This window comes from Vigna angularis, chromosome 2, assembly GCF_016808095.1.
Source record: "Vigna angularis cultivar LongXiaoDou No.4 chromosome 2, ASM1680809v1, whole genome shotgun sequence".
Lineage (NCBI taxonomy): Eukaryota > Viridiplantae > Streptophyta > Magnoliopsida > Fabales > Fabaceae > Vigna > Vigna angularis.
In genome coordinates this window covers 28,821,349-28,846,780 of record NC_068971.1, presented here as the reverse complement: position 1 = coordinate 28,846,780, position 25,432 = coordinate 28,821,349, and the positions used below count along the sequence as shown (strand labels likewise).

Genomic DNA, 25,432 nt, shown 5'->3' with positions numbered 1-25,432 from the left:
TCCCTTATCTCATGTACAAATTAATTAGAAAATATGTTACATTTTTCAATATTTCTAAGTTATCAAATTAAAATATCATATAAACCAAATCTGATTTCTTTTTCTAGACTAAAATCTAGGATTCATGAGCTGCTACATTATCAATTTATGAGCTGCTACATTATGAAAATAATGCATATTATAAAAATAGATACCATATAAGCGTTTAAATTCAGGTATTCGTAATGTATATATAAAGTCCCAAACCCCACGAATAAGATAAAAATCTAGGGTTACATACATTACATTCATTTTCCGGTCTGCGTCTCTCTTCCCCTATCTTTCTGTGGTTGAAGTTCTTAAAGTGATGGAGTCACCACCCAGTAATCACCACACCGTCGACGGCGATGCCAACGACGTTAGAGCCTTCTCCCACCGCGACGACGAAGACGACAAGCCCCAACCTCTCACCGGCGACGGTGCCAGTCCCGGGTCGGTAACTAACTCCACTAAACCTTCAACCTCCCTTCATCTTCTTCTTTATTGCTTTTTCGAATTTTCTTAGATTGTGTTCTGTCTAATTAAACTAAACACGGTAATTGCAGAAAGATTTTTATTGGCGGTTTAGCGAGAGAAACCACTATTGGTTAGTGATTTCTTTCTGCACTGCGTTGGTTTCCTTTGTTTTACGGTTAAGCAAATGCTCAATGAGCATCCTTGTAACTAAATAAGTAACTAACTAGCTGTGCTTTTTTCTTGTTGATAATTCTGTGCAGCTCAATTCATCAAGCACTTTGGTAAATACGGTGAGATAACGGATTCCGTTATCATGAAGGACCGGAAGACCGGCCAGCCTCGCGGCTTCGGCTTCATAACTTACGCTGATCCCTCTGTGGTTGATAGAGTTATTGAGGACACTCACATTATCAACGGCAAGCAGGTGCTTATAATTAACACCTGCATTTGATGTTTGAACGTTTGGAGTAGTATTGAGTAAATGAAATGAAATCCGATGCAATGAATTGTTTATAGGTGGAGATTAAGAGGACGATTCCGAGGGGTGCAGTTGGCTCGAACTCTAAGGACTTCCGAACCAAGAAGATTTTTGTTGGTGGAATTCCTTCTACTGTGAGTGAAGGTAGTGTTTCAGTTGAGCCAATTTTCCTCTTGCTGATGTTGTTGATGCCTTACTTAATGTCAAAATTTAAGGATGTAGCATGAATGATGTGCACATGTATATATGTATACGTACAATATGTTATATGTTGAGAAGTGGTTGTGGTGGTATTATATAATTTTTATACACCAACTAACACTTAGAAGACACGTTTGCTGTTGGAATTCATATTGTAATATATCTAAGTTTCATATTATTGCTTTAAGTGTTAAGAGTTCTTGGTGTTTCTGTTCTTACCATGTACAGTGAAGGAAGTCCTTTATGATCTATGTTATCCTTTTCGGTAGAGAACATAATTATTAGTGTACATACCTCTTATGTTCAAGCTTTCTTTGGTGAGAAAGTTCATCACATGCGTGCACTTGTTCATATCTTTTAAGGTGGAAATTTTTGTGTTGAAATTGTTGTATTTTATCACTAGGCCAAAAATTATAACTAGTCAACACAACTCTTTTTACTTAAGAGTATCGTAGTCTAAGCACCATGATTTGATTGTGATTTGGTCTACACTATAACTCATAGTCTGGGCACAACTCTTTCTAGTTAAGAGTGTGACAACCTAGATGTCATGATTTGATTGCTAAGGGACAATTGATGTACCCTTGAACAATCTCCCCCTCTACAATTATTCCAAATCGAACTTTTTTATTATGACTCAACTCACTTGACCATCACGGGATAATTGTGCAAACTGTAACAATTTTTCCCTAAACAATAGCTCTGTTAGTAATCAAACTCGTGACCATGGCTTTGATCCAATTGTTGTATCAAGTGCTTACTACTAAGCTAAAAGCTATAGTTGATAGTCGATGTGTAACTCTTTCTATTTAAGAGTGTTGCCAACTCAAACAACAAAAACCATGATTGTTTGTGACTTGACCCACTTGGCGTACGTCATGCAACAAAAATGTCTCCTAATATACAAATTGATATTTTGTGGTATGTCATGTGTATACAAAGTATGTTAAGTTTATTAGCCAGGCTTGACTTTTCTTTAAAGCAATTATTTGTAAAGTAACTAGCTAACCATTAAAGAGATACAGAAAGTAGTTGTGATTTTGTTGTTTTAATTGGAGATGAACTTGGGCAGATGAATTTAGGGATTTCTTTACACGCTATGGAGAAGTCAAAGATCACCAGATAATGCGGGATCACTCTACTAATCGATCACGTGGCTTTGGGTTTATTACCTACGACTCTGAAGATGCTGTTGATGATCTCTTAGCTGTGGGGAACAAAATTGAGTTTGCTGGAGCTCAGGTGAGTTTTTTGTTGATCTGAAAATTAAATTACAAACCTTATTTGGTTTTATAACTGATTTCCAAATGTTGAGTTTCAAGTCCTGCTTTAAAGGACAAGTAAACAGTGAGAATGGTTTATTGTTTTATGGACATCTTGAATTTCCTATCCTTAAGTATATGCTTGCCATAGGCAATGAATCGTAATTATGTAGGCTGTGCTTAACTGTAACAAATCAAGGCATTGAACACAGTTGACTGCAATGTTTTGTTGGTGATTATTCCCTTTAGTGTCGGGATGAGATGATCATGGGTTCAGCAATAAATTTAATGCGCATTTCTATTGATGATAATCTATTTGCCTTGTTCCTATTTAATAGAGTTAGAACTTCCGAGTATTTTAAGTGTAACATGGGTTTTTATTGATGAGGTAAAATATTAAAAAAAAATTACAATTGTTAGGGAAACATTACAAATTTTTAATATAAGAAATTAGCAATGCCCAATAATTCATGTGCACTTATAATAAGTTTGGGCCAATATGGGTTATATTTCTGATAAAATGCAATGGGTCCAATGGAAAATACCAAACCTGGGCCCAAGTGGATCACATTTAAGTACCATTATTTCTTGGTTGAATGTACATCCAGTGGAACGAGTTTCCACCCTTAGAACACAACATTTTGGGATTGAACAAGTGGGCAGTGGCTTATATTCTTAAGGCTACTGTAATTTTTATGTTATAAATTACTTTAGAAAGAATGGTATGGTATTTTTTCACACATGACTCCTTTTGTACGATTTAAATCAAAGTCCTATAGCTTGATTTTACTGGTGACAACTTCAAGGAGGCATATTTTAGGTCTTATTGCTTGGTATACCACCATCATTTTATGAATCAAAGTCATCATTAACATTAGACAAAATATGTTGATAAAAGAAAATATTACACCAAATATATTTCCAATTTACTATCCTGTGAAAGATCAAGATAAAAGATGCTTGAATTGTTTCACTTTCATCCATTTAGTTTTGGTTATCTTCACTTTTGTAGGTGGAAATCAAGAAGGCAGAACCAAAAAAGCCCAATCCACCAGCCCCATCATCCAAGCGATATAATGATGAGCGGTCTTCATATGGTGGTGGATATGGAGATGCTTATGATGGATTTGGTGGTAATTTTGGTATGGGTGACTATAGGTCAGGTGGTGCCTATGGTGGTAGGGGAAGTGCTTATGGTGGCTTTGGAAGTGAATTTGGTGGTTATGGAAGATATGCTGGTGCCATGGGGCCTTATAGAGGTGATCCTTCTCTTGGGTATGCTGGTAGATATGGTGGAGGCTTTGGCAGAGGCTATGATCTTGGTGGGTACGGTGGAGCTAATGAGGGTTATGGGGCATATGGTGGTGGTGGTTCCTCTGGTAATGCTTATGGAAGCAGCTATGATGCCAGCCTAGGGGGTGGATATGGAGGAGCTGGTGGAGGCTCCTTTTATGGGACTAGAGGGGGATATGGTGGTGCAGGAACTGCTCGATATCATCCTTATGGAAGATAGAAGTTTGTCATCTCAGAAATATAGTCTAGGGCTAATATGTCTAGTATCAAAGCAAGTTTGTAGTTTGTTGTGTTTGATCATTCAGTTCTTTAGGCTACATATTTGCCTTTTCTTAACGAAAGATCTGTCAGTGATAATTTTATTGTTAAGCCCATTAATTATCAGCAGCACACTATCGCCAGCTATAGAAGACCAAACAATTTTTTGTTTAGCTCGGCCCACTGGAAGCTGCAAAATGTGCACATGGTTGTACTCTTAGTTTTGTTAATGGCTACATTTGTCATTACTGCTCTGTACGTTTATTGAATTTTTATATACTTTCAGACTGTAAGATAGAAATGAGTTATTTGAAACATGACATTGAACAATTGTGTAAGAGAGGTAAATTTGAAAAAGAATAGCATTAAACATTATTTTCTACTCCATAACACTAGCAATTTGTTGTTGTGGAAAGGAGAAATAGATTCTTATAAGAAATGACCAAGCAATGTTAAATCTCAACAACACTCCCAAGCACTCATGGGCTAACTGAATTTACATAAGGTATTTACTACAAAAGACTTCCTATAAATTGCTAAAATATAGAAAATTCAAAGTATCTTAATTCTTTTCATCTTTTTGACTCAATGTTTTATTCCAAACATCAAAAAATGTCTTCAAAAGTTTAACCTAGTAAGTAATGAAGTAATGTAACTTGGACACTCTTAAACATCTAGAATAATTTTGGAAATGTTAATGACCTTAAGTGGTTTTATGAAACGACATAGAGATATGACAAAAGCTTATTCATACAGAGAACAAATTTGCACTTCAAGAGAAACCATATGGAAATAAGATCAAGTTACAGAAGAAAATAGAAAATAGATTATGAAAAGATACAGGGAGAGCACACCACCTTTAGAAGAGATTCATAAAGAGATTATCTAAATAGGCTTATGCTAAATACCACTATCATAAGATTTTATTAAAAATAAAAATATAAGAAAAGAACAACATGGGAGTCAACACACCAAATTTATGATAAAATTACATTGAACACACACAAAATATATCTATTAAGAATGAACTAAGTAAAAACATGATTTCCTTATTAAATCATTTTATACTTTAAACTCTATATACCTAGAAAACAAGGCAAATTATTCATTCTATTAAAAAATCGATTAATAGTCAATCTTTTCACATTTCAAAAAAAATGTTTCTAAAATTTATTTTTAGACATCTTATTTTGAGGATTGAGTATTAACTTTGTTTGCCCTTTCCTTACTACTTAAAGAATATTTTCAAGATTAAAGTCAAGATAAAAGTATTCTCAAATAAATCTCTGAAAAGAAATTTCATATATTCTTCAAATGTAATTTACATTTATTTATACAAGAAATATCAAGATCAAAGAACATGAAGAGTTACCAATTTTAAAATAAAGAAATTATAAGTGTAAACATAAGACTTAGTTAAGGATTATAATTTGCTAATCCTATATTTAATACTTATTATTTTTTCTTTGGATTAGGGTGAGTGTGAAAAGGAAAAGAAATGAGAGAGAGAGTGTGATAAGTGAAATTATTTAGATTACATAAAAGTGAAATAAATTTGGGTAAAGTTTGTAGTAGAAATAATTGATGTAACCAAAAATAATATTAATGGTATTATATAATAAATTAGTCACATGTATTGAGAAAAAAAATTAAATTAAACTTGAATAATAAATTTTTACGAAGTGATTAGTTTACTTGGTGCAAAAAATATTCAAGTATTTTTTTTAAAAAATAATTATATATATAATATAATTTGGAAAGGAAATTGAAACTTTTTTTCACATACAATTATACAAAAGTAAAAATAAATTAAAATTTTTAATTTCTGAAATTGAATTTAGAATTTAAATTCAAACCTATTGTGTACAATTAAAAATGTTATATCCTTTTACATGTCCTTAATTTGGAGTTACATTACTACTAATTCTGTCAACTAATCATACCACAAGTAGATAATTCATATAAATATACTCATGTTTACAATCTTCCTTTAATAGAAAAATTTTCAAATTATAAATATCATAGTATTAAGAATATATATATATATATATATATATATATATATATATATATATATATATATATATATATATATATTATTTACATCATATGTATATATCACTAAATCTTTTTCACCTTTGAGTACTCTGACTTATAACATCCTTTATTCCTGTGTAACATACCACTATAAGGTGAAAGAGCTAAGTTAACATATTTAAATATTAGAATTCATTTATAAACCAAACATTTTAAAACAGCACATCTCATACAATGTCTTTACTTCTCCATTTGTTAAATGGCCTTATGCTCACACAGACCCAAGGACTTAAACCCGACAAAGTTAATTCCATATAACAAGATAATCTTTCATATTGATCCAGAGTATAGACTCACACCACCTAACTATTTTCTTCCATGTGAGTTTGAATATTTAAAGTTTGGATAATCTTGTCAAGAAAAACCCAATTAATACACTTCCTAAAATCACATCACCTAGTAATTCCTCCTTAAAATACTACAATCTCATCACATATACTTTCAATCAAACTATCTTAATAGAATATGATCATTACCCTGATTCTACTCAACATCACACACCACCCATCCACACACACAAAATACACAGTCGCACAGACACAAACACATACACATATAACACACAGACATAGACACAGACACAAACACAGATACAGACACACAAACACACACACACACACACACACACAGAGACAAGAATATACACAGAAACACAAACACATATACACACAGACATACAAACACACACATAGACACACAAACACAGACACACACACACACACACGGACACACACAGACACACACATACACACAAACATAGACACACTGACAGACACACACACACACACACAAAGAAACATAGACACACACACAAAAACACAAACACACACACACATAAAAATGCTCAAGAGATGTGAAAATTTTTAAGCGTAACCAATGAAGGCACAGATGATGTAAAACATGCAAGAAAGAACTTATTGATTCAAGAATACGAAATGTTCCAGATGCAACAAGGCGAAAAAAACTATGAGGCGTAGAAGTGTTTCACACATATAGTCAATCGTCTCTCCGGGTTAGGTAAAACCTTTGATATTGACAAATTAACTATTAAAATATTGAAATGCTTTAACAGGACATGAAAACCTAAGGTCACGACCATCATAGTGTCACAAAATCTTGCAACCATTTCTATGGCGACTCTTTTTGGTAAGTTAAGAGAAAATGAACTTGAACTTGGAAAGTTGAATGAAGAAGACAATCAAGGAAGGAAAAATAATACTACTTTTAAATCCAAGGTTATCAAAAGAAAAAGCCTGAAATTAGATGATGACTCTAATGATGAGAATATGAGTCTCATGATAAAGAAGTTCACCAAGTTCGTGAAGGCCAAAGGTAAAAGACAATTAAAGAGTAAAAAGGAGAATCAAGGATCCTCCTTTAATTTTAAGTGTTGAGTATGGAGAAATGGGACACGTTAATGCTAAGACAATATCGTATAAGTAAAACTTGATTTGAAGTTTAACAAAACGTCCAAACGAAATAACATTTAATTGTCTAGGATAAAAGATAAGAAGTGTAAAATGTTACAGCTTAAATACCCTAAACGATATAAAAGCATATAAGTAGAATAACATCTAACGTATGATTGACTGTCTATGATAAGCATTAAACGCTATAATGAATTATAATAGAGAGTCTAAAATAAACCAAGTCTAATGAAAGTTTAGAACAACCCTAAAAGAAATAACTTATTTTTCTAATCGACATATGTTACTCAAACAAACAAGGCTAAACGATGGTACTTGAATTATTGCCTAAACGCTTAGGATCGTTTAACGCTTTAAAGCATATACTTTCTAGTACTTTTTTGTCTGTTATGTTATGCTCTCTTTTTCTGTGCAGATTTCCACCTTTATCAAAAAGCCTGCTCAAAATAAGAATAACGTTAAGAGATAGGAAGATATTCAAAGAATGTTTCATACATACTTTCTATCTGTCATTTCCGTACACTACACAATTGTTTTGCCAAGACACAACATAGCTTCTAACTTTACCTTCAAGGCTACAACTTTAGAAGAAAGTTAAAAGCTCTAATTAACGAATATTTTTTGAAGAAGACTATATAAAAAGGACTACATGAAGAGAAGACCATTAAGAATTATTTTATTGCAATACGCTCACGCTACTTCTCTCTAAGATCTTTCTCTTAAGATTTTTCTTTAAAAAGAAAATTTCTTTTATAAGTTTTCATAATATCATTGTATTGTTTTCAAATCCTCTCAAAAAGAGTTATTCATTTTGTTCTTGTAATATTTCAAAACTCTTTGTGTTTGGTTTTCAGAAGTGAAGTAAAACACTTGTAAAAGTGTACTTAGTGGAGTTAGACCATCTAGTCAGATAGATTAGTGATACCAAGAGTGGTCATGCTTATCTAACCAGTGGGTTGGTTATAAACTAAAAGTGGTTAAATACCCCTTAAAGAAATTTAAGGGAGAATTGGACGTAATTCAATTTGGAGCAAACCATTTTAAAAACAATTATGCCTTTTTGTTGTTGTTTTTCAAAGGTTTTCCAACAAACGTAGTTTTAGAAACTCAAGTGTTTAACATCTGTTGTAGATTGTCTAACCTAAACAAAGAGAATTAAACACTAATTTGCAAAAAGTTTAAAACCCTATTCAAACCCCATTTTTTAAAGTGTTCCTGTGTTTTAGTCAAAGTTGACTGCTCAAATGCTAAAATGACGGAGACAAAAAAGGAAGAATATTTTTCAAGAAAAAGGCCTATATTGCTTGAGAGGATAATGATTCAAGTAAATTTGACTCAAATAAAGAACTTAATGGTTGACAATAAATCTTCTAGAAGCAAAACAAGTGTTTGTAGTAATAATAAAAATTATGATGAACTGTATTATGCATTTCAAGAATTATATTATGAATCTAAAAAGTAATCTCTTTACATAGTTAATTGAAATCAAAATATAAAGCTTTCCAAAAGAAATTTGAGAAATCTTTGAAAGAAAAAGAAATTTTAAATAGTAAAATTTCAATTTTAGAGGAAGGTAGAAATATCCCTATTAAGAGTAAATGTTGCAAGGAGCATTGAAAATTTCTAATCTTTGAAAAATTAATTGCAAATCCTTTTAAAGTTAAATTTTTTGAAAAGCAAACTTTTAAGAAAAATGTTTTTCATAAAAACAAGCATGCTCCTGTGAATAAGAATAAAAAATAAGATAAAGTATGGGTAGAAAAAGGTAAATCTTATTCTAGGAATGTAAATTGTGTAACATCATGGCTTATTTCTCCCTCATTCCATCTTCTTTTGTCTAGCATCTTTAATATATGTATGTGCGAAGTCACGGAGAAGAAGAGGAACGGAACTAAAGAAAAAGGTCCTAATAAATGTCAGATCATCGTTCTATAATGATATTAATGCTAATAAAATAGGAATTACCACATGTAATCTTTTTAAAAAGAAAATAAAAACCAGTAAAAAATAAATAAAAAAATATTAATTTATTGCCTCAAATATAAGAGAAAAAGTGTTAGTAAACCTATTATAAACATAATATGAAAATTTTGAGAGTTTAAAAGTACATTAAGAAAAAATTAACTATTCTTTTTTTAGAAAAAAACTATTTTGAGAAATTTAAAAGTATTGTCCCACCACAAAAAAATCTGAAAATTTCTGGCTTTGCTGTTCCCATTTTGCGTGAGGAGGATACACGAAAAGAGAGAGGAGAGAAGCTAATTGTAGCTCCGACGCTCACCAACATCAGGTCTCATTCGTCAATGGCGTCGTGGAACATGGGTCTCGCTTCATGCCACAAGGTACCTCATTCACTTGCCTTTCGTTTTTCTTCATACTTCTTTATTTCTTTATGGGTTTTCACTCTTTTAGCAGACGATGTCTTTTGAGGTTTCATGCAGTAGGAAGAGAGACAGAGACAGGGAACGAGGTAGCATCTATCCCTACAAAGTGGTTGAAATAACTCCTCCACCCAAGTGTCTCGGCGTTCGTTGCTTACCCCCTGTAAGTGCCATTCTTTGATTTTATTTTTTAATATCAATTCCAAACCTTCAGTTTTCATAATTCATCATGGAAAATTTAAATTGGAAGCCCTGCTTTCAAGTTGTGTGTATCTAATGATTAATGGTTGGTACTTTTGGATGGGTTAGAAGCCAAGGCTCATGAAAAGAGTAATCTCTTCTGTTATGATTTTTTTTTAGACGAATTAGTTTAATGCACTTTTAAAGGCTTTTATGATTATATATCAACAAACGCATCATAAAATGACAGTGTAGTTATACTTATTCAATGAAATTTGACTGTATAGCGTTTCAAAGATAGTGTCATTAAACATATGTTTTTTTATTTATTAGGAGTATCCCCTTGAACACAGGGACTGATCTCTGTGTTCTCCCTCGGGATTTAAGTAGCCGCAGGATAGGTCGATATCCCCATTCACTGAGTTTTTTTGCATTAACAAGAAACGATAATCGACCTCGTATAATTGCTAATGCTGGCCCTGGTGTTGTCTTTGTCACTCATTCTTTTCTGTATTTTTTCACTCCAAGTGAACAGAAGAAACATGTAATTGAGTACATAATAAACGTCAGAGTTTAATTTTATGCATTATTTTATATTTTTAACCAATTAAAAATCATTTGGATATTTACTGTAAAAGTTAACCAATTTATGATACTTGAGAATTTGTGATTGAATGCTTGTGTTAAAACTCTTTACACCCTAGGTACATAGATTATTTACTCTAAATGTGATACCTGATTGTATGTTATAACAAACAAATAAGTATGGAGTAGTAGTTGATGTTATTTGAGTTCATTATTAGGTCACATACTTGATCAACTTTGAGGAAGATTTTGTAAAACCAGTTGGATTCACTAACGCAAAACTGATTTGAGCTAATAAGCCAGTTTTAGAGTGGCTAAAATGCACAATTAATCCAATAACCTACATGACTGATTTTTGAGCTAGTTACCTGACTAATTGTTTTATCTAGTTACCTGAATGATTGTTTGAGCTAGTTACATGACTAATTGTTTTAGTTAGTTAACTGCTTTTTTTCACCTATTTACAAATCAAATTGTCCAGATCAACCCAAGTTTTACAACTATATCAATCCAATAATCTTTTATTTTTTTTATAGTATGTTTGTTCCAGAACGTCCAAAAGTCCTCTATCGGGTTGGAGTGACCAAGTGTAATTTATATTTACTCTTATCCGTTAATATAATGGAGTTAGATCGGTGTTCCAAAGAAAATAATACCTTATATTGTGACTCCGAAGGACTTACACTTGTTGGAACAATAATATATATTTCTTAACTGAATAGTATAATAGAACAATTCTTCCTTCTTCCCTTCTAGCATTCTCTAACACATTATACTACGGGTGATTTGATTGGCCTCCTTATCTTTTTATTATGTAGCCCTTGTTGTAAAAGTGACATAATATCAGCAAGCAAATTCTGAATTGTTGCTCCATTCTTTCAATTGGTATATTCCTGAAGCTCACTGATGTAAAAGTGTCAATTAACTAGTATTGTCTTCACTAGGGTACATAACTGAATTTAATATAATCATAAGGTTTATGTAGTTTTGAGGGATGTTGTCAAATGAATGTACTTTATGATTCTTGGCCATTGGAGCAAAACGTAGGAAGGTCTAAAAATGTTGTTAAAAGGTTTCTGTGAAGTTGTGACTTAACAGGATGATACTAATGATTAAGACCTGAAGCTTGTTCATTGCAATTTTCACCATCCTAATGACCCTATACTCAACATTCTGCTCTTTGGAAATGAATGCTTTCAGCAGATGTTTGCAGATTTCTGCTGCTTAGAAAATTTGAGTGTTTGTCGCCTCTTAAGTTGTCATGTTTTACGAAGTTTTCATATCATGAACAATACCTAAGAATAGAATCACAGTCTATGAGAACTGAGGCTTAGGATAAATTTTGCAATGGCCATAAACTCAAAACACACCTTTTTCTAAATCTTTAATTTGGATTAACTAGAGTTTTATCTTTAGGTATGACTATGGTAAAATTTTGGGGATAAATGCGAAGAGACGTAGAGAACACCCCTGAATATTGTTGTATCTGGTTTTACATACATGATCTGATTTTATAATTCATATGTTGTAAATCTTCAGCTTAAAGTTTCTGTTTTTACTAATAATCCTACATTACAAGCTCCTTAACATAGGTAAGGTAACCATAATATTGTAATAACTGTTAAAATGCGACCATTGGACTTACAATCCTGCACTGCTTATGAGGAATTCTTAGGTTCAATAAGCTTAAATAAAAGTTATTTGATACCGAACTTGCATACATGCCAAAGAATGATTTTTGGCAATATATAGCTCTTTGGAGCTAGAGTTATCTTCAAGAGTTTGGCCATTTGATATGAAAGAAAAGCTATGAAGGGCATCCGAAACAGGAAATTGTCAAAGAGGAGTAGATATTTTGGTCTATATAATTCATACTGTACCCAGAATCTGAGGTACATTGTAGAATCAAATACTTTCCATGGATTTTCATATGCACAAGACATCGTGTAAACCCAGACAAGTATAAGAAAGTACTGCAGAAAGAAATTTGAAAAGTTTTGAGGACAATATGATGATAATTATATGGCTTGAATGGATAAAGAGACAATTTCTGTAGCACACATGCAAATAGTGATGTTATTCTATAACTCATCATTTAAGTTTTAACTTAGAGACTACAAATCAGTTTGAGTCTGTTTCTGAACAAGCACACTTATGAAGGAAAAAAACATAAACTGGATAAAATAAATCAAACATTTCGAGTTAGTTAAAATTTACTTATACACCTTGACTTTTGAATAAATTTCCTCATGTAAGTTCGCAAGTACCTATGACCCAAACTCTTTCCTTTAACGGTAGCGTTTTCCAATTGGAAAACTCTCTTAAGTTAGTAGCTAATACAAAGGGTTTTACTAGTTTGTCCGATTGCTAATAGAATGACATCCAACAATTTCCATTAGAAGTCATGAAGATGGCTGTTTATTCCTGCACTCTCGAACTGTATTGTGCACCCTCATCTGAGTAATGCAATGACCAAAGTACCCTTGAGAAATATTTTAAAAAAACCTTTCCTGTACTACTGACACAGCCTTCGTGATTTGCGCACACTTTCGTGCATCATTGCCCACAAAAGTAACCCTTCTCCCCATTTTTGCTTCATTTTGATTCCAAAAGATGTTGGAATACCTTCTGGATTAGGGTTTCTGATGAAGCAGAACTAGGAATAGAAGGAATTCAAAAGAACTGCAGAACTTGCAGGAGATTCAAAAGAAGAAAGAATGGATCCCGACACTGTTATTGAATGAATGAAGATACAAGAGAATTACAAGAATTTTTCTGAAAGCCATCAATACTACACTAACCTCTCATATGTAGCTGTTCTACTTGCTAACTAACTTCCAACTGAAATGGCTAAGTACAAAAGCGTGTCCCCTGTTGATCATATACTGTAACGGTTTCTGAAATGGGCTATCTAGGAAAATATTCCAGATAGGGTCAATCCGGAAGTAAGTAATTATTTTGGTGGAAGTTATGGATAAGACAATAAAAAACATTACTCAAGAACTGTCTATCGAGAAACTTGCAGACACCATTACAGGACAACGACCAGCAATGAAGAAGGAAGGGGAAGGTAAAACAGAAATAGAACTCAGAGGGACAATATTGTATTTTTAAAGATATGGGGGTGCATGAAGAAAGTATACGGTGTAGGATGAAATGGCCCATAAAGGTTTATATTTAGACTAGCTGCAATTTGATGAACTTTAGAGTTTTAGGCCGAATGGCTGAATAAATTATGAAGTTTTTCATAAGTTAAAATTTGTTTTATGTTTCGATTTTTATAAATTTCTGACATTTAAAAGTTTATTTAACTTATGCATGAATTAATTATTAATTTATTAGAGAAGCTTGATTTATTTACCCTTTTGTTTAAAAGTTTATCCAATAGGAAACCCATCCCCCTCCCATGCTGAAATAACAAGAACTGATATTGACTTTAATTATCGACCAAAATTACTAATTTAAGAGGAAAAACTGGCAATATATTTACTTCTTATGGCGAACCACTGCCCTGTTTGACCTGCTTATTGTATTGGCACTTCACTTGCTTCCCTCAATCTAAAAGGGGTTATTTCTACATTCAATGCAAGCATATATTTCCATGTGGATGGCTGCTTTAAAAGCAACATTAAAAATTACAGCAACGTAGCTATTAAAAAATAGAGCTTTAGTGCATCTCCTCCTTTTCTTTCTAAAACAATTTTGCATCCAAGTACATTATTGCGATGGGAACCATTCATTGAAGTAGGAATACCATTGACGTATTTGGCTTCTTTCCCTTCTCTCTCAGAGGGGTGGGACTGAGTTTTAGTGCTTTGGAGGATATGTCCCTATGAAAGGATGCTTTAGAAGGAATGTTGCAAACTCTCGACTTGCTTTTCTAAAATTAACCTTTGCAGATTGGAAGAATAAAGTTGTGTATCATATAGGTCTTGTATATGTACATCTTATGCTATATTAGAACATGTGGAAGGCAGATACCATTTCTAAGAGGGCAGGCAGGCAGGCATATGATATAATTGAAGACAAGGCACTTGTTTGGAGTTCTAAACACTGTAAAAGCATGATGAATCTGCAGTTTAGTAATTTCATAAGTATGACGATTGCAGTTGTGGTTGCTTATTTTAGATCTATTGCTCTCAATTTTTTAATGGAAAAATATTTTCTGAGATGGTAAATGGGTCAATATGAGATGAGGAATTGAAGCAAGCTGTTTGGTTTTTCATGCTGTGATAGTTCATTCCCTTTATTTATGGTTCTGATTCTGAAACCAGAAAATTAGTAGTAGATTCTAAAAGCAGAACTGTTTATGTCCCGTTTAACAAAACCTTTCTTTTTCATAGTTTAACAACACATTATTGATCACATGTCGTGTTGTCAATTTTTGCCCAATTGATTCAATTATGCATACCATGATCCAACCTAACTTTTCCCTTTCTTTCTTTTCTTTATGGGTGATATGATCCAACATAACTTTGTGAGAATGAAAAAGAAATGTGCTGCATGCACATTCAGTTGGGCCATTTGCATAATATAATTTCTTTATCTATTTTCTAAGCAGAACTTGCAGTGCGGGGAGAGTGTAACAATAGAAGGACAAGCCTATACTATTTCAGCTGTAACACATCGCTATCAGCTTCGGAAAGGAAAATACGAACCAAGCGAGAAGAGACTTGATGTTTTGTCCACAGGAAGATACTTAGTAAATTTATATTTAGAAAATTTATTAGAACAATCTTGATTAGTACAGTTATGTAGTAACTTCTATTTTTGTATCAATGTGTAATGACTTAGTTATGTGTCCATTCTTTAACTTGTTTCGCGGCCAATGGAAAATTGGAAAAAAATAATTATAAACTAAGAAAGGTGGGAAAATGAATAGCTAGTACATATTTACAACAGATTAGTAAAGATCTCACAAACTGAAAACCTTGTTCATGTTTATAACGTTCTCTTTGGTTTAAGAGGAAAGGATAAGGGATGAAAATAGAGAATAAATAAGTTAAGTAAGAAATAAATTTGAATGTTTAGTTATTTGATAAAGTACAATAAAAAGTGTTTTAAAAGTTGTGTAATTTAATTAAATTGATAAAAACAAGAAAAAAAGACAAGTATAAATATGGGTAATAGTAAAATGAATTATTTATTTTTCTTTCTCATCTAGTCTTCTAAGCATACATGCATTATTTCTTTCTTCTATTCTCACTTTCTCAAAACTAAACACAATGTGATTTAGTTTATGCATTAATGAAATAATAAATAATTTATGCTTAGAGTAGTATATTTATTTTTCCTTCTCAAACACAAACTAATTTATTTACTAAAATAATAGTATGTGTATTTTTCATTCTCATATAGTCTTCTAACTTTTCCAAGAACTAAATTAGTTTATACATTAATTAAAAGTAAAACTTTGAAAAAGTTATGAATTTTTTCACATTAATTGATGTATATGCCGACTTTAACTTATCAGAAAATCAATTTTTTTTGCATACTTTTGCTTTCGAGAATTTTTTACGAAGAAATTTATTTGAATACATCCTAAATAAAGTGATATGTCTCATCAACCAAATTGTATAATGCAAATAATAGTGGATTGTGTTATTTATCCAAGTGTTTTAAAAATAAAATATATTTACCTTATGGGTGCTAAAAAGTTCTGAGGATATTAACGTTAATGATTAATTTGACGAATGTGATGGGAAGAACAAAAAATTGTTGCTTAAGAAAGGTTTGATTATTAATTAGGGTCCATGAATAAAAAAAGATATGGGCATTTATTTCACAGTGTAGCAGGTTCCCGGGCAAAGCCTGCACGTGGGACCACTGCAAGTTCGCACGTGCAACTCTGGTAATAATGCCAGAGACTTTTATCATGCAGGGTCCGAAACATCCATGCACTGAACGATGGTACAACAATTTTATGAGATATACGAGCAGTTATACATATGGTGACTCCTTTGTTTATTTATTTATTTATTTCATTTGACCAATACATGTGGTGCCTAGTACACACCTCTTTGATTCATACTCTTGTCGTGTATTTTGGCAATAATTAATTAATTGACACCAGATTCTATCTGTCCTTTGGACAGATAAGATTGCACTAGTAACTTCCTCCAATTATTTCCTTCAATTGCTTGCTTCCATTCATGTGAAGGAATACAACAGATTTTGAAGAGTTTATATATATATATATATATATATATATATATATATATATATATATATATATATATATATATATATATATATATATATATATATATATATATATATATAAAATTTATTTGTTTTAGAAGAGTTTTAAATTTGAACTTTATAGACAGAAAAAAATATAATTAAAGCTGGGGTTATTGGTATTTTTTTTAAAAGAGAAGATATTATGAGTTAGATAAAATTATTATAAATAATTAATTTTTGTAATATTTATTGTTACTGTAAACTGAGTATTGATTTCAAAATTATTAATTAATATAAAAATATATGATTTCACAGTGTTAAAGACAAGATTATCTAGTGACATTAGATTGTCTAACAATTTATGTTTTAAAGTTTAGAAAACAACACTCAACAAAATGTTAATAATAGAATGTATCGTCCAACATTCTAAATGAAATAATGCTTATCATACATAAGCATTAATGTTTTAAAGGATAATACTAAATGAAATAATGCTTATCATACATAACAATCTATCTAAGTGTTGAACAAGATAAACATTTATAAATAATACAATGCTTAAAGTAAACTTTGTCCAAATGCAAACAATGTCTCATATAATGAAAACATAATCCATGTAAATGCTAAATGGTGATGCTTAAGATTCAATAACCAAACGCATTATGTCTCTAAACTTCTTATAGAAAGAATTACCTAGGATATCAGTATAACGTGTTAAACGCTATCAAAAGATATATATAAAAGCGCCAAACACTATAGAACTCCTAACAAAGTGTTTAATCACCATAGAGCTTTAACAAAGAAATATAGTGCCTATGAAAATAACTTTGCTAAGCAGTACTAAACGATGTATTAAAGCTTAGACAACCCTATGAAACAGGTGTTTAAAAGATCATCTCATCTAAAGCATAACTCATCTAAAGCATAACACATCAAACACTTTGCCCTCAATCAATGCTTTTATCAAACAATGCTGACATGTACCAAAATGTTTTAAACACGCAATATGCTTAATAATCATCAACGTTTAAAACATTTAATGTTGTACAAAAAAGTGTTTCCTTACTTGCATGCTTTATTCTTATTGTCTCTATTGTTAATGTCAACACTAAGGTTTATTTAGAAGCATTGCACAAAGGACAAAAAGATGTTGAGAGATAAGAAGACATTCCTAGAATGAAGAGTTTAAAGAGTGACAAGAAGCATAAAAATAAATAAATAGCATAGGTTTTCTTAGGCTTGTATTTTGTCTATTCTAGTTTCTGGTTTCTTTCTCTTAGATTTGTTGTAAAGAAGCTTATATATTCTTCTTTTCTTTAAGGTGCAAGCAATATGGGATTTCACATAGCTTGCACTTAAAAGAAAGAAGAATAAATAAGTCTCTTCTCCTTTTAATTGCTTGTATTGCAAGTTATCTTATGTATAATTTTAGTTTTGATCTTTAGACTAGTTAGGTAGCTTATATACCCTTAGGATATTGTAGAATTAAGACATGTGGGACTTAAAGCAATCTTGAGAGCTCTTGTCCAGACTTGTAGGCCTTCAAGTCTCACATCCTTTAGTTTTCTTCACCTACTTCATCTTCTAGTGCTATATAAGCAACCTAAGGTCTCTTTTGTACACACACCTTGAACACCTTCAAATTTGAATATAAAGAGTGTTTTGCATTCAATTGCATTACTTCTTTAAGATAAAATTCTTTCTCTTATTCTAAATTTGGGTCTTATCTTGTGAAGAACAAGTGGCGACATCCTTGGCCTTTATCTTGGATCCTTTCAAGTGGTATGCCTTCCAAATCATAAGTTTCCTCTCCTTTCTCTCTTACATTTTTAGTCTTTTCAATTCCATTTCTTAATTGTTTTAGTTTAGTTCTTAGCTTATTTCTATCTAGGCATGTTGTTCCATATAATTTCCTCAAAGTCTTTAGATTTGGAAGACCGTACAACCTACTCATGAACAAAAGATAAAGCATTGTCACCCTATAACATAGACCTAAGTCCAACTAGCTACCTAGAAGAGGTACACTTCTACACATAAGGCACATGTTAGTATATTTTTAGTTTTAAAGTTTAGGAGATACCTTGTTTTATGATCATCTGACTAAGAGCTTCTTGCAAGGAGTAATCCTTCTCTATTCAAAGGTGTAAAGTTTCCATTTTCCACAATATCCCACATGTCAATATGACATGATTATAAATATGTATAATCATTCTTTGTTTCCAAAAATTAAACTTTTCTTCCCTAAATAGAGGTGGATGACTTATGGCATATCCTTCACTTTCCATTGCGATCTGGATCATTTCCTCAAGTCTGGTTAAAAACTAACCCGTGAGGTTAGCTTTGATACCAACTGAAAAATATAGGCAAACACTATAGGAGGGGGGATGAATAGTGTTTTTAAAACTTTTCACAAATGGTGTCTGATAGGTTTTCAAAGGATTAATATATAAAAGATATGTTTAGACGATGATGTTTCAAAAAGCATTTGTGAAAACATTCGAAGAAGGAAAGCAATATAACACAAATTTTATACCGGTTCACTCAACCTGAGTTACGTCCAATTCTCCCTTAAGAACTCTTAAGGGATTCCACTAATCTTTAACAAGATTACACGAGTTTTACCTCTCCAGCTTTATAATGGTATTTTGACCACTCTTGGTTCACCTAATCAACACAACTAGTCCGAGTTTAACTTCTCCAACACTAGACCATTGATTGACGATCCGAACGGTCAGAATGAAGAACCATATATCTGGAACCCATTGTCCAAAAATTTGTCTGATCTAACGGTGAACGACTTCACAACAATGAAAACACCAGTACAAGTTTTATGTTATGCGGGAATGACTTCTTCTCTTCCTTTCTCTCTCACTTGGCTTTTCCCTCTCTTCAAATGACTCTAATGTGTCATACTAATCTGACCCATCTCCACTTGGCCAATCATTAGGCTTTATCTACAATCCTAAAACACCACCAATCTTTCTTTACATTAAGAGTTTTTCGTCATTCTCTCTCTTCTTCTTCCAAAACGTCAATCTCCTCTCTTTCTCTGTTTTTTTCCTTTAATTTAGAGTTTCTAAAATTTCTAAACACCAACAAACCCCTCAATTTCTACACCAATTAAATATAAAAAAATATCCTTTTACCTCTAGATAAAAATATTAAAAGAAATCTTAGTCATAAATATTTTATGTTATAACAAAAATATACACTTAAAAACACTAATTTTTAAACAAAATCTTAGTCTCAAAACTATTTACTTTTTAAAATATTTATTTTTCTGAAATTTTACAAATATATATATATATATATATATATATATATATATATATATATATTATTTTAGATAATAAGATTAATGGTAAAGGTGAGAAAGGAAAACGCGTCAACAGGTTCTAAGTGTTGACTAACATGTTTAATATAATGATTTATATAAATCAACTAAAAATAAATTTAAATATGTTTCTTAAAAGGGTTATTATTAACAATTTTTAATAATATAGTAATAATTCCACACAAATAATATATATAGTAATATTTTAAAACTGAATAACATTGAAAAACATCTTTAAATCATCAGTAATTTTCATTTTATTGTTCTTTTAATAGAGTACAAAGTAAATGAATTGTTATTATGTCTGGTAAATTGATAGGCCGGATAATTTCTCATTTAAATTAAACTGCGTGAATATTTTATTTTTTATATTAGAAAAATGTGACACAAAGAAAAAATTTGAAAATCATATATGTTTATTAACGATTTATTTTGATTTTAAAAGTACAAGGGGTTTTTGTAGATCAAGTAAACTCCATTATCTTTATAGAAAAAAAATAGTGATAAGGAGGAGGCTCTTTGCTCTTAATAGTAACGTTAAGGAAGAGCATTCACCAGCCATAAAAGTATATTTAAGTCAATGATAATTTTGTGAAAATAGAGTTTTAACATGAATAAATCAATATTTTTAATTATTTAAATTTTATTTTAAATTTATAATTAGTAATTTTAATTGTGATAAATATATTACTTTTAATTATTATTAAAATTTAATTTAAAAAGAAGGAAATAAACGTGATTAAATGTAAAAAAAAGAAGTATAGTTGGAGATATAACTTTTTGTGGTTATTATTGAAATAGCGCAAAAGTGTAAATTTAAATAAGTTGATTCAATAGTGCAGAAATCACTTTAACGTCCGTTATTTTGGGCCTTTTACGTTCGACCCCTACCCGACGTCTATATGGGTGACGTTGATGAGACATCCGACCTGTACAGTCAGACGTCTGTATAGACGTCTAACTTGTACAATCAGACGTCTAGATAGACGTCCGACCTTTACAGTCAGACGTTTAGATAGAAGTTTGACCTATACAGTCAGACGTCTAGATAGACGTCCAACATGTTACCGGTCTGACGTCTATATAGACGTCTGACTATACAGGTCGGACGTCTAAGACCCTGGAACGAGTTTGGCCTCTGTAATTCATTGGACCTTCGTGCGCGTAACTGCCTCGAGTTCGCGCAAAGTGTAATAAAACAGCCTTAGACGTCGGGGCCCTCCCCCATCAGACGTCTATAGAGACATCAAACGTCCGACATATGGGGCCCGGACGTCTATGTGTATTTAAAATTTAATTTTGACGGAGGCTATCCACATTCGATATATGGGGCCCGGATGTCTATAGAGACATCATACATCCGACGTAGGGGCCCGGACAATGGAACAGGGTACCTTTTCACCTACTTGTCAAGTCATTAAGCGTCCGACATAGGGGCCCGGACGTCTATAGAGACATCATACGTCTGACATAGGGGCCCGGACGTCTATAGAGACATTAGACGTCCGACATAAGGGCCCGAACGTCTACACTGCGAAATAAAATGACTTTTGGTATTCTTTGCTACCATAAGACGTCCAGTCGGATGTCTAAGAGCTGTAAAAAATTATTTTCTACCACATTTTGGCGTCAGACTGGGAGAAGCTGACGTTTTCATCAGTATATGTGTCGGGGACCACCCGAGTCGAACGTCTACAACATTAACTTATTTACAGAAGTGCTACCGGTCATTTTTTACGTTAGATATGTATGAGTCGGACATCTAATAGATGACGTTATAAGCCTTTTCTGCACTAGTGATTCTTTGACATATTACCTTAAGATATAATTTTAGTTGTCTATTTTAATAAATATTTTTCTATAAAGGTATATCTAAACAATCGGATTGTTTAACATGTTTAAAAAATAAAGTTATTTACAATTATTATATATATATATATATATATATATATATATATATATATATATATATATATATATATATATATATATATATATATATATATATATAATCATACTTGAAAGTTGTTTTGTAGTGAACGGAATCAATATAATAGGAAACAATCATTAGTCTGAATGATTTTGGATGATTTTTTTCAAACATCCTTATGCCGTTTGACTGGTAAAATAATATTAATTTTCCCTCTTAAATGGTGTATCAGCTTAATTTGAATGATTGTTCACCATCCATTCTTAAGTAGTAGTCACTACGATAACGTTCTCGATTCTATAATTAGCAATCAAAATTACATTAGACTCCATAAAGATTTATAAAAAAATACTAATGATAAGTATGTCTATATATATCTTAAATACATTTGAAATTTTGGTATAAAGTAGCTTTTAGAAATATCACTACAAGTAATTTGGAACATTCAATTCATATTCATAAAATATATCTAGAGCGTTGATCTTTGGGATCAGATGATAAGATCCATCCAAGTGATGGTTTGAAGGTTCAATAGTTAAAATTAAATCTCTTGTTGTGTAAGAGAATTGTATGATCTAATAATAGTAAGTTTGAGAATGTAATTGTATTCTCATAACCAAATATAACGTGTATCTGTTATAAAATAAAATATAATAAAAACTTATCATATTTACATTATAACAATATGATAACAATAATATATTATGTAATCATGTATTTTGTTGGTATATGTTTATGATGTAATAAAACTACTAAGATTTGATTATATTTTGTTATTGTATAATAACTCCTCCAACAAATATATTTGTAAATAATATTTAACTACTCTAGGTAAAAAATGTTAAATGAACCTTATTGAGTTACGTTATTCTTTGGTATATTTGTTAGATTTGGTATCTACGTTTATATTTTTAGTTTGATAAGTATATAGATTGCATGTAAACAGTTTTATAGTATCAAATAATTAAAATAGACCATAATTTCAATAGGTTAAGTATATTTTTAGTCTCTAAACTTTAATCTGGAATTGAAATTCATCCGAATCCTAAACTTTAATACATTTTGATTCTCAAAGTTTAAATTTTAAAAATGAATAAATATAGTCTTTTTAACCCAATTACGTTAAAAAAATTATGTGTCAAAAATGTTTCATGTATCATTTCAGTTGTTTAGATCGTTTGGCACGATCCTATTTCATTGTCTACTAAAAAATGTGTTTGACACGTCAAAAATATTTAACTTAATTTAGTTAAAACGATTATATCTATTATTTTTAAAATTTGGAGACCTAAATGTATCAAATTTTTGAATATGAATATATTTTAATTTTAAGTTAAAGTTCAATGACAAGAAAAAAAACATAATTAACTCTTTTAAGTATAATTATTTTCAAACATATATGATATTTAGTGGTTTGTAATAAGAGAAATATATAAAATATAGTTATATTGAGAGAGTATAAGTTTTGAAATGTTTTCATGTTGTTTTAATTAAGTTGAACTGCATTTCTAATGTTTTTAAATATAAACTTTATTATTTTATTGTTTATTTAATTAAATTATATACTTTACTTTTTTTTTATTTTCTCTTTATTGGTTTCAATAACTAAAAACTTATAGGAAGATAGTATTTCAATGAACTATTATGTTGATGATCATTATAAAATGCAAATATACAAGTACGTAGCATATATAAATACAAATGTCTAAATTAATCTTAATTACATTCGTTTTAAATTAATAAAATTCACCTTAATCTCTTATAATTTTAAAAAAATTATTTTAGTTCTTAAATACTAAATTTTATGAACTAATAATTTTTAAACCTTCAAATTTAGTATTTAAAGACTAAATCATACTTTTACCATTTCAAATATTATAATTCAAGGCATTTAAACTAAATTCATTTTAAAATTATGTGATTGAAAACATAATTAAATATTAAAATATTATCTATATAAATATGAATTTAGTTTGAATATTATTTTAACCTAGAGTATAATTAAACTAGCATAAAATTAATTTAGCTTAAATTTTATTGGTAAAAGTTTTCTTATTAGGTCGTCTTTTTTAAGAATTTTATCAATATCTGATTTGAATGCCAAGATCTTTTTTTTTATCCTTTTCTTCATCTTCGTTCAACCTTTCGAGATTCAGTTTATGTTCTCTCAACTTACCAAACAATGCGGTCATTGACATGGTATTGAGGTTTAGAGACTCTCTGATGGCAGTCACGTTATTTGGTTACCAAGTCATGTCCAAAGATTTAAGAATTTTTATATTTAATTCATCATTTTCAAAGGACTAAGCTAACCATATGAGATGATTCACTATATGCGTGAAGTGCTTCTAAACATTTATGATTGTTTCCCCTTGCTTCATGCAAAACATCTTGTACTCTTGAATTAGAGTATTTCTTCTTGCTCTTCTAAAATCATCAGTTCCTTCATGGGTGACTCTCAGTATCTCCCACATTTCTTGAACATTTTTATAAGTTGAGACCCTGTAAAATTCATCAATAGTTAGAGCAGATGATATAATGTTACGAGTCTTAACATCATGTTGGGATCTTCTTCTATCTTAAGCATTCCATTGTTCTCGTGGTTTGGGTTCCTACAAATTGTTAATAAATACAATAGGAATAAAAGGACCATTTGTGACAATTTCTCAAATCTCATTATCAATAGATTCCATGAAAATTTGCATTCTCACTTTCCACAAAGCATAGTTTTCTCCAGTAAACAATGGAGGTCAATTGATAGAGGCACTCTCAACAAAGGTTTGATGTTGCCCCGTCATTTTGAATTACTATCAAAGCAAGCTTTGATACCAATTGTCAAAGCGGTGCAGCATAATGGTTAACGTGTTCAACAAACCAAGAGAGGGGTGAATTGGTTTCTTATCGCAAACTATTCTTTTAATAATTTTCACATAAATATAAAAGTTCCTTAAAACAATTTAAACAAATTTAAAGAGTAATGAACAAAGAAAATTGCACAGGTAATTTTTATATTGATTTAGATCACACAAATCATACATCCAGTTGTTAATCTCAACTGAGAATTAACGCTTCACTAGCACAAACCAACAAATTGTTACAATCACAAAGAAAATAAACAAGTTGAAAGTTAGAACACCTCTCTTGTTACCCCAAGAGATGAAACTCACTTCCCCTGCAACCCACAAGGGATGAACACCTCCTCTGAATACTTCACGAAAGATGACCACCTCTTTGAATCTTCACAAAGGATGACCACCTTCTTTGAATTTTCACAAAGGATGAACACCTCCTTTGAATCTTCACAAAGGATGAATACCTCCTCTGAATG

The 25,432-nt window shown here is 31.1% G+C and overlaps 2 protein-coding genes across 4 annotated transcripts; both read left to right on the top strand.

Moving 5' to 3' along the window:
- Positions 1-239: 239 nt before the first annotated feature.
- Positions 240-4,304, top strand: LOC108329562 (glycine-rich RNA-binding protein 3, mitochondrial). Of its 2 annotated transcripts, XM_017563821.2 has the most exons (6): positions 240-471; positions 585-625; positions 756-919; positions 1,012-1,117; positions 2,247-2,416; positions 3,449-4,304. In XM_017563821.2, exons 1-6 carry the CDS (start codon positions 347-349, stop codon positions 3,947-3,949), a joined length of 1,107 nt encoding a protein of 368 aa, XP_017419310.1. In that variant the 5' UTR covers positions 240-346; the 3' UTR covers positions 3,950-4,304. The 2 variants fall into 2 exon arrangements, with proteins under 2 accessions (XP_017419310.1, XP_052729088.1); XM_052873128.1 differs by lacking the exon at positions 585-625 and having other exon boundaries at positions 241-471.
- A 5,393-nt stretch (positions 4,305-9,697) lies between these two features.
- LOC108327077 (uncharacterized) lies at positions 9,698-15,462 on the top strand. Of its 2 annotated transcripts, none has more exons than XM_017560784.2 (3): positions 9,698-9,853; positions 9,927-10,055; positions 15,219-15,462. In XM_017560784.2, exons 1-3 carry the CDS (start codon positions 9,815-9,817, stop codon positions 15,396-15,398), a joined length of 348 nt encoding a protein of 115 aa, XP_017416273.1. In that variant the 5' UTR covers positions 9,698-9,814; the 3' UTR covers positions 15,399-15,462. The 2 variants fall into 2 exon arrangements, with proteins under 2 accessions (XP_017416273.1, XP_017416272.1); XM_017560783.2 differs by having other exon boundaries at positions 9,701-9,853; positions 9,924-10,055.
- The last annotated feature ends 9,970 nt before the right edge of the window (positions 15,463-25,432 follow it).